The following is a 10694-nucleotide window of genomic DNA, read 5'->3' on the forward strand; positions in this document are numbered from 1 at the left end:
AAAGCCTCCGTTGAATAGACTCGAAAAGCTCAAACATTTAACATACAATAAGTCCAAACACGGCTGCGGAGAGAAAGCAAGAAGCACCGAGAGGCGGTCGAGCAAGGAAGGAAAAAAAAAGAAAGGGGTTGGGGGGGTTGGTGACAGTTAGGGGGCTCAACCAATGCGTGCTCACTCCATATTCCCATTATCCCCACATTGCTCCCAAACGAGGAGGAGCTTGTCGGCTCAAGTAGGGGGATGCCAATCAAAGCCTCAACTTCAAATTGTATCTGAGAGATCAGCCCGGAGACCTCAGGGCCAGGCGCGTCAGTCTGCGCGCGATTGCCGAGCTCCTCACATCACCCACACCACCCCCCAAAAACGGACTTGGATCCAGTGCACTTTTCCTTCTTTGCAATCCGCCTCCATGACACTTGCAGCGCTCACCTCACCTTGAACACATCCCCCTTCTTCAGTTTTTGTTTTTAAATCAACGCACACTTTTTTGGGTGGACCTTCCAGCGGAGGAAGATGTCTTTCCCCCAACTAGGGTACCCGCAGTATTTGAGTGCTTCCCAGGCGGTGTACGGGAGCGATCGGGCGGGAGTTCTGACGCCGTCCTCCCGGGGAGGAAGCACCGAGATCGGGGGGAGTCCGTCGGCCACTGCCGCAGCCGCCGTCACCTCCGTGCTGGGCATGTACGCCAACCCCTACGCGCACAACTACAGCGCTTTTTTACCTTACACCAGCGCCGATCTGGCTCTTTTCTCGCAAATGGTAAGCATTTAAACCAAAGTTGCAGTGGGATAAGCGTGACTTCTGAAAAAATGCAGTTAAAATCAATTCTAGGATAAAAAAATCAAAACAAACTAAAAACATAATTGGCAGCTTTGAAAATCTGTGAACCCTCATGTTGTCTTTGAGTCAAAATAGAATAAAATACAATGTATTGTCGTTGTAACAAGTGAAATGCACAACGGAATTAAAATGTGTCATTTTGATTAAAAATATTTACATTATAAAATACCATAGTTCAAGAAGGGTAATGTGATAAAATGACCTACCACTGTGTTGTCAAACACTCATAGCAAATCTCCATATTGTTTTTTATGTGTTAGCAATCATCTTGTATTTTTGATAATGCATTTTTATCTTTTTGATATTCGTAATATTTCTTTAAGTGTACATATATATATAGTTTCCTAGATATATTACGCTGGTAACTGTGTGGACAGCAAAGTAAGAATTCCATTGTGCAGGGAATCGTGGTTCTTTACTGTACATATAACAATAAACACTTTGAATCTTGAATATTTTACCCTATTGGTCTCAACAGTAGAAAAAAAATACATGTTTTTTATTCACAATAGCATATACGCAGTATGAAAACAGTACAGTGATGGCTCTTAAAGGAAGGACAAGATGAGCGTTAATTAAGAATAATGATCCGTACCGGAAGTTTTTTCAATAAAAAAAAAACAATGTAAAATATTTAACAACACCAAACGTGCTGTACGATTAAAATCAAAACGATTTTTGTTATGAATGACCAACTATGTTCTTCACCTCTGTCGTGCACTTTGATCTAGAACACAAATTATAGAATGACTTCATCTTAAAACAGTGCTGAACGAATGAAAACAACGAAACATGGTTGATTGCTATTATGGTGGAGATAAAAAATGAAATTCGAAGATATAATATAGGGGATTTGTTGTGTTAATATGAGTAATTGCTGCTTTGATATCCTCGAGAAAAGTTTGCCTGTAGGCCTGCTCGAAAGTTTGCTGCGTTCACGTGCACAAGTGCGTTGAAGTGCAATCACGGCAACGTTTTGCAGAAGTTGTTTTATTGAATATTATTTTATTCATTGCTTTAACAACGCTTTGCATTAAGATTGCATCTAGCCCAAATCACATTAACTCAGTGACAGTGATCTTACAGTAATTGTTGAGTACTATCTGGCCATTATAATGATACTTAAATAAAATTATGCTGTGACGTTTGTTTTTATTTGTCTTGAGCATTTGCAGATACTTTATATATGTATATATATATATATATAATTATATATATATATATAATTATATATATATATATATATATATATATATATATATATATATATATATATATATATATATATATATATATATATATATATATATATATATATATATATATATATATATATATATATATATATATAATATATATATATATATATATATTTAATTCAAAAACAGTATATTTAAAAAACAACAACAAAATAATTAAAAATAAATGAGTTGCATTCATAGTAGAGACTTTTTGATGATTTAAAATGTTAAATTAAATGAAATAGTCATAAGTTGGTTTTAACTTTGCGTTTTAGGTTTATTGCAACTTGCTTTAAACTTGGTTTAGTTTTATACTTATGTGTATTGTTATGATTACCTTTTTTGTTATTGATTTTGTTATTGTTTATTTCTTTATTTGATCACAGGGGGCTAACATTTGATCTATGATGTTTTAGCTTAGGATCATGCAACTTTAATGCCACGTGACGCAGGGGCCACATTTTCGCTTCAAATAATAAGGCAACAATGACGCTAATTGTTTCTTCTCCAAGGGCTCCCAATACGACCTGAAGGACAGTCCCGGGGTGCACCCGGCCAGTTTCGCTGCCCACGCATCCCCTGCCTTCTACCCATACGGTCAATTCCAGTACGGAGACCCGGCCAGACCCAAAAACGCCACCCGGGAGAGCACGAGCACCCTGAAGGCTTGGCTCAACGAGCACCGAAAGAACCCCTACCCGACCAAGGGTGAGAAGATCATGCTGGCCATCATCACTAAGATGACCTTGACGCAGGTTTCTACCTGGTTCGCAAACGCCAGGAGGAGACTGAAGAAGGAGAACAAGGTGACGTGGGGGAGCAGGAGCAAGGAGGATGGGGAGGACGGAAATTTATTCGGCAGCGGGGACGAGACCGAGAAAAACGAGGACGAGGAGGAGATAGACTTGGAGAGTATTGATATCGACAAAATCGACGATCATGATGGGGAGCAGAGCAACGAGGAGGACGATGATAAATCCGAAAGAAGTGTGAAGGACCACGATGGGGATGCAGAGCTGGACGGTTTGGAGAAAAGACGGGCCTATGAGGCCTTGGACAAATCCAAGAGCGCAATCGCGCTTCACAAAGACCACTTGGACCCTGGCAAGAACACCTCGGGGGTTCTCTCCCCGGATAGACCTGGGACTTTCCCCTTGCCCTCGAACAATAAACCCAAAATATGGTCATTAGCAGAAACCGCTACGACACCTGACTCTTCAGTCCAAAAACCAACGTCCCCTTCTGCTGCTGCGGCCCCCACCCACCCTCACATCCAAGCCCACCCTGCCTTCCTCCCCAGCCACGGACTGTACACATGCCAGATCGGAAAGTTCCACAACTGGACGAATGGAGCTTTTCTGGGTCAGAACTCGCTCCTCAACGTGAGATCTTTTCTGGGGGGCCACCATCAGAACCAGAACCACCACATCCTGGCGTCCCAGCAGCCCAATTCGGTCGTCGTGTCCCCGCTGGCCCTCAGTCAGGACGGAGGCAAGGCCCGATCGGACAGCCCCAAGCACATAGGTAAGACGATGAACGCACCATGCTGCAAGTTACGAGGAGACAGTGAATTAGAAACACGCAAAGGGAAATGATTTTCAACATACCTGTTAACCAGAACGTGTTCACCATACTGTAAACGCTTTTTAAAAACATTTTTAATGTTGAACGCTGTATAACAATTTGTTGGCTGGGAAAACAATAAAATAAAATATGCTGCTACATTATAAGCAACACCAAATTTACTGCACGTGGCACAATTTGTATTATTCAAAGTCTCTCTTGCTGTAAGTAAATAGGTGCTACGTTATGTTTGCAAGGTTGACAAATCCTTAATAAGTGGAATCGCAAGAATTAATAAGGTGAGCTATTAGCTAATTAGTGATTTTTTTTGTTTGTTTGTTTTAGAACACGAACACGCTGTAAGTTGTGATTCACCCCCCACACCCACCTTGAAGCCATCTTTTCGACCTCTTCATGACAGGTGAGTTTCATGTCTTATTTGGGAATTTTTGCTGCTGCTAAACGTCATTTGACTTATTAATGTATTATTGTTACGATGCACTATTTTTACTGCACTTGCATTTTAACTTAGGCGAGTTTACTACATTGTAATTATTTTTTGCATACGACAGTCTTTGATTTTGTTCTCTTTAATTACGTTATTGCCCAGGAGTCAATGTCTTAATCTCGTTCCACACACTGTTTCACCACGTTTTTATCGATGCAAATGAAAATAATTTCTTTCGATTATTATTGTTCAATGGCGTATCCTTAGCATGGACGGAGGGGGACGTGTCCCCACCAGTATATGCCAGTAATTGTTTTGTTCATATTATGTGATATATATGTATATTTCAAATGCAAAATGTATCCACCAATATTATCAGATCACTTTAAAACAAAATGTGCTATATCCCCATCAATGCCACGTCAAAATATATGCCCTTCATTCTTACATTTTAATTAAAATTATGTTTTACTAGTCGTGTCCACCCAAATTCAAATCCAAATTAATTTGTATAGAACTTTCAATACACTGAAATGCAACTCAAAGTGCTGGATAAAAGCATTTACTTTAAAACAAGACAACACTAATACATAGACTTATCCACTGTTAGATACAACTATATATTTTAATACCAACATATATCTTTTCTTTAAATAGAAATAAATTCGTACCAACTTAATTGCATAATCATAATGATTTTATTACTGCGTGATTGATATGTTATTGCTGTGTTTTACAGTATAGCTCAGTCTATAGGTTTAGATACTTAGTCGTTATTAGTATTAATATAGAATGTAATAGAATAGTATCGAGTAGAATAGAAAATAATTTATTGTCATTGAAATGTACAACGAAATTAAAAAGTGAAATCCGGATGGTGCAATAACTTGTACAAGCTAAAACACCACCGTTTAAAATAATAAGTTAAGGGTAATTGTAAATAATATTAAATAACACAACATTAAATACATACATGTATTATTATTACCATCATTATTCTTATAATTGTATTCTTGAACCAATACAATTTTTTATGTCTCTGGTACTACGACGTCATTACCATGTTGTAAATTGTATTTTTAAAACCGACATAGCTCATGTTTTGATAGTTTGTCAATACTTTCTCATATTTCCCTCTTCTTCTGATAATTATTATTGTTATTATTATTATTATCATCACAATCATTAATGTTACTATCAATATTATTATTTGACTCGCAAAAATAAGGACGTTTTGATAGATATGCACTACTCACAAAACGGATTATCATCAGATAAAAAATACTGCATTAATTTGACCTCGAATAAAAAAAAAACCACTAGAAAAAAACAAAAACAAATAAAGCACAATTTGCTTTGCAAGTGACAGGGGTCTTGACTCTCATCGCAAACCCCTTTCTAATTCCTCCCCCTGCGGGGATAGTGTGGCTACTTATCAAGTCACCGAGTAAAACGGGCTCTGTCTGGGCTGCGCTTTCGCTAAAGACCCCTGGGAGCCCCGGAGCCCCTGGGAGCGCTCTCACAGAAAGAGGCAAGAAAAAGCTTTACCTCTGTTTCAAGTACAAAATTGCTCCCCATATCCCCCTTTTCCCCCACCCACGGGAAGAAACAATATTTGCATTAGCTATAATTGGAATTTTCAGTAAGATTGCTTCGTGTTAACTTACTGTTACACTCATTATCAGTGTTATTTATATTTTATCTTTTTCTCTTGAATTCAGATCCCTGTCTTCTAGCGCCAGGAGTCCACAAGACGCAACACAACGGGTCCTTACTGCTCTCTCATCGGCTTGAGATGTTTTATTTTATTTTATTTTTGTGTGTTTGAAAAGAGGGCAGCGAAAAAAAGGACTGCATCCCCTCTCCCCCATAAAAGGACAATAAGATGAATTATGGAGCAGCGTAGCTTTCGGTGTTTGCAGTCGGAGCAAATGGTGTTTTTTGGTAATATCCTGTGGATGAGAAAAAAATAATAATAAGGAATGGTTGGCTACTTCTTCTGTTGTTGTGCAGCCTATAATTGCGGCTATCATGTTAATCGAGCTGACAAGTTCTACCCGGACAACACTGGGGCACTTTTTGTGATAGGCTTTCTACTTTGTTATTATTATTATGATAATATAATAATTATTATAATATGCTGTGTTCATGGTGTCCTTCTGAAATGTAAATATGATGTGATTTAAATTTTGTAAATAGAAAACGTTGAAGGAATTTGTCCAGATCGTATATTTTGCTTAATAAACTAAATATTGGAATTATAAGGGATTGAAAACTCAGAGTTGTTATTATCATTTGGGATTTACAAGGATTATTCGTTACATAGATTACTACACTGTGTATGCACGTATACCATTTATTACCAATTGAATATGAATTTGATGCAAAACAAAACAAAAAAACGGAAATAGGTGCCATTCTATAAAAAAGGTTTAATTGCATTCAAGTTTGCAAGGGAAGCAGCATGGATGCATTGAGGTGCTAATAAGTGTCCAGATGGTTGCTAGTGACAGAAAATGGACAGGAGCAGCTGGGAAGGCCATTAAGTAATAATATGGGAACACCCAGTCCAAACAAAATCAAATGGTTAAAATCTAATCTGTCAGAGGGAGAAGTCGATTCCAAAATAAATTATTAAAATGTGCCTTTTTTATTTGATCGGGGAGGGGCCGACTGACATTGTTGATGTTGGGTAAGGTGCGAATGTCTGCACAGATGCTGAAAACCACTTTTGGAGCGGGCAATTAAATAATAACCTTAATTGATTAATCATAAAAGAACGGTTTAATCTAAAAAAATGAGTTAAAAATATCGTGTATATTTTACATGTTTCTTGTACTTTTAAAAAGCACGCCTCTCTGAAAACGGTGCTAAAGTGCTAGTTACCAGAATGATATAATTTTACCGGACAACCACATACTTAAAATGTTTAATATTTGTAGTAATTTACAGCTCTTTAGTTGTTGTTATTATTTTGTTTATTTGAATATATCTGCCAAAAGAAGCACTTCTCTGAATCACGGTCCACGTACCTAAAATCAAATCACGTTTGCTATATCACAGTGACCTCTATAGGCAGGAACCGGAAGCACTTTTTTGAAAAGCCCAATAGATATTACATATTTTGAATTACATTGGAAATACTACGCACTACAGACAAACAGTCATACACAACGGCCCTCCCACACCTCTCCACACACACTTCGACCCCCCAAAAAAAGAAAAACGAAAAAAAAAAAAAAAAAACACCGTGTAAAATTATTTGTTTAAGTAATAATTTTAAAATAAAGATTTTTAGAAAGTATATTTGCCTGCGTTGGTTAGACAATAAGTACGATACATTTTAGCATTTGTTATGCAAATGCATTAATTACCTACATATCAATGATCTCGAATGATTATATATATATATATATATATATATATATATATATATATATATATATATATATATATATATATATATATATATATATATATATATATATATATATATATATATATATATATATATATATACATATATATATATAGTATAAACTAATTGCTAAAAGGGGATTGTTAAAAAATGTTCCTGAAACCATGTTTGTCTATTTAGTAAGTTAACTGTATAGTACTATGTGCTTTAAATGCTTTTCAAGAAAAATGTATAACTGATATGTTGATACCATTAATTCTGAAAATACTTTGATATTGTGTTGATTTACAGTTGATAGCTTGCGCTGAAAAACTTGGACGAACATTTTATTCAGAGCACATTCTTACATGATCGGATTGGCTACTTAATTGTGTCACTTGAGTAGAATCGGGTTTTGTATTTTCAATTTTTCATGAAGTTATAGAAAAATATAATAAGAGTCACTAAAGGTCAAACAAGGGCATTTTGCTTTCCGTTGACCAATCCAATTCATAGATGCTAATGACAAAATACATTAAGGCAAAAAAAAGTTTTTGTTTGAACACAAAAAAATAGACATTGTATACATACTCAAGAAACTTAATAGTGTATTGGCTGGCACCCAGTTGAGGTGTATACTATATATATATATATATATATATATATATATATATATATATATATATATATATATATATATATATATATATATATATATACATATATATATATATATATATATATATATATATATATATATATATATATATATATATATATATATATATATATATATATATATATATATATATATATATATATATATATATATATATATATATATATATATATATATATATATATATATATATATATATATATATATATATATATATATATATATATATATATACATAGGGGGTTGAGTACATCCCATACGTATGCACCTGACCCCCTACTCCCCTTTCACCATCTTTTGGGGACAGATAAAATAACCACTCATTTATTTTGTCGCCCAGAAGCTCAAGATTTAAGCTAAACTGCTAGCTGCAAGCCATAATAACGAGTGTCCGTAATATAAACAAAATTATTCCTTTAGCATGCTGGATCTTCTCCCTCGTAATGAGAAGGGTTGGAGCTGATAATTAGGCTGTCACTTTCAGCCGCCAGTTCCCGAACCCCCCCAGGCGGCCTCAATGCCTTCAGGAATAAAGAATATGAATTAAAAAGATGAGCATCTAAAGATATGAATTTAAATGAATGTATAACGGGGTTAAGGTGGAAGGGTGGGGGTACATTTGATTACAATTCCATCTGTAATGGTAGTGATGTGCGTTACAGTGCCGAATTAAGAATAAAATAGAGGTTTGAATTAGCATAAAGACCAACAAAGAAGTGTATTTGAAATCAAATTAGCCATAAAAGTTGACATGATTTTTTTGCTAATGTAAGGAGATATGGAAATGGGGGCTCATGCAAAGACAATAACTTGTTGACCCTGAGATAATTTTGCATGCTGTCACAGCCTGCACCCCCTTTACTCCCCGATGTTACTGGCGTCCTTTGTTGGTCAAAAAGGCCAGTCTCCCTCCTGCAACTGAGAAGTGTCACAGTGTGGCAATCCATTCATTTTAGGCCTGAATTGTTGTTGGTGACAGTGTGTGTTTGTGTGTGTGTGTGTGTGTGTGTGTGTGTGTGTGTAGGCTAAGGTGACAGCATGGGGAGGAAAGTTTATCAATGTCTTGTCTTTTTTGAGGGCACAAGTCTTAACTCCTTGTTGCCCAACAAAAAAGTATTTTCCTCTTCCTCTCCATCCCTCTCCCCTTACTTAGCCCACCTCGCACACCATTTGGAGTTCGGGCTAAATCTGTTCCGGTTGGTGTTAGACATGATTAAGTCAAAAAATTAACATTTACAATGTTTTGTGTTAGCCCTTCCATTGTGGACAAAATGTAGTCATTGTATTAACTTATCCTAATACAGGGGTGTTAAAGTTAAACGGATGGAAGATAATAATACAAAATCAAGCTACAAGACGAGGGTCGGTGTGATAAGATGTTAATAGTTTTTAAAATGAGGCACGTAGTCTAGTGAGCCTAATTGAACCTGCAGAAAAGTTAGAAATGGGGTGTTTAGTTTAAGGTGTCCCTTAAAAGTTGAAAGTTAAATATATTCTGTTTCAAATATGTGCTAACAATGCCCGAGTGAGTTTAAAGAGCCTTTACGCCTTTTCCCACCATGCCTACCTGGTTATATCTTACTTTTAGCAAAGCTGTTTGGGGCGAATCACATAACGTTGGTGGAATGGGGGGGACTGCTGGACGGTTAAAATTCAATTTGTTAGTGTAGCATGAACATTTTAAAAGTCAGAAAAGGTTGAGACAGACTAATGAGCAAGCCAAACCCTAGGTCTTCATTGACTTGAAAAGCGCTATAAAATAGCAGACCATTTACCATTTACCATTCCAACCACCAAACTGCAATAAAATAAAGTGATAAAGGATGAGTATCTTAGATTAAAAGCACAAAACCATTCCTGGTGTATGATACATTCAAGAATCAAGATCATGAAAGAAACCTTGTGGGCCAGATTTGTGGCCCGCAGGCCTTGACTTTGACAAATATGACCAAATATGGTCCAAGTGTTTCCCCCCCACAAATCATTGTTTTAAATTATTTTTGTACTTCTTGAAGATATATGTTTTTTTTTTCACTTTTCATCAAATAAAGTTATATTTTGGTATAAACGTTGGCGACTTTTTGAAACATTTTCAACCAGATTTTACTGGGCTGTAAACATCTTGTTGATCTATCTATTGAGTGAGCAGTTTGATGGCTTTATTTCGAATAAAACGAATAACATAAATGGTCTGCATTTATATAGCGCTTTTCAAGTCAATGAAGACCTCCCTAAGCGCTTTACAATGTGCTTCACACTTACCCATTCACACACACACTCACACACAAATAGCGGCCATGCAGCCAAGCAAGGCGCCGACATGCTTATTGGGGACATTAGGGATTCAGTGTCTTTCCCAAGGACACTTCGACATATAACACGGAGGAGCCGGGAATCGAACCTGCGATCTCTTGATCCCAAGACGAGCGCTGTACCTCCTGAGCTAATGCCTTTAAATAACATAAATAAAAAATAATATTTGGGGCTTGTGAGTAGATAACGAGGCTGTAATGGTTTCACAAGTGA

The 10694-nt window shown here is 36.3% G+C and overlaps 1 protein-coding gene across 1 annotated transcript; it reads left to right on the top strand.

The window, feature by feature from the left end:
- Positions 1 to 215: 215 nt before the first annotated feature.
- irx1a (iroquois homeobox 1a) lies at positions 216 to 6356 on the top strand. The gene is made up of 4 exons (XM_088327911.1): positions 216 to 759; positions 2594 to 3605; positions 3990 to 4065; positions 5814 to 6356. Exons 1-4 carry the CDS (start codon positions 514 to 516, stop codon positions 5884 to 5886), a joined length of 1407 nt encoding a protein of 468 aa, XP_088184037.1. The 5' UTR covers positions 216 to 513; the 3' UTR covers positions 5887 to 6356.
- Positions 6357 to 10694: the final 4338 nt, after the last annotated feature.

This window comes from Urocampus carinirostris, chromosome 2, assembly GCF_059441175.1.
Source record: "Urocampus carinirostris isolate Australia breed hairy pipefish chromosome 2, RoL_Ucar_1.0, whole genome shotgun sequence".
Classification (NCBI taxonomy): Eukaryota; Metazoa; Chordata; class Actinopteri; order Syngnathiformes; family Syngnathidae; genus Urocampus; species Urocampus carinirostris.

What these genes read in the sequence shown, in the direction of transcription:
- irx1a (XM_088327911.1), top strand. Translation starts at nt 514, where the DNA reads ATGTCTTTCCCCCAACTAGGGTACCCGCAGTATTTGAGTGCTTCCCAG. An exon ending in TGGCTCTTTTCTCGCAAATG is followed by an intron (nt 760 to 2,593) that starts GTAAGCATTTAA and finishes TTCTTCTCCAAG; the next exon opens with GGCTCCCAATACGACCTGAA. An exon ending in TTTCGACCTCTTCATGACAG is followed by an intron (nt 4,066 to 5,813) that starts GTGAGTTTCATG and finishes TCTTGAATTCAG; the next exon opens with ATCCCTGTCTTCTAGCGCCA.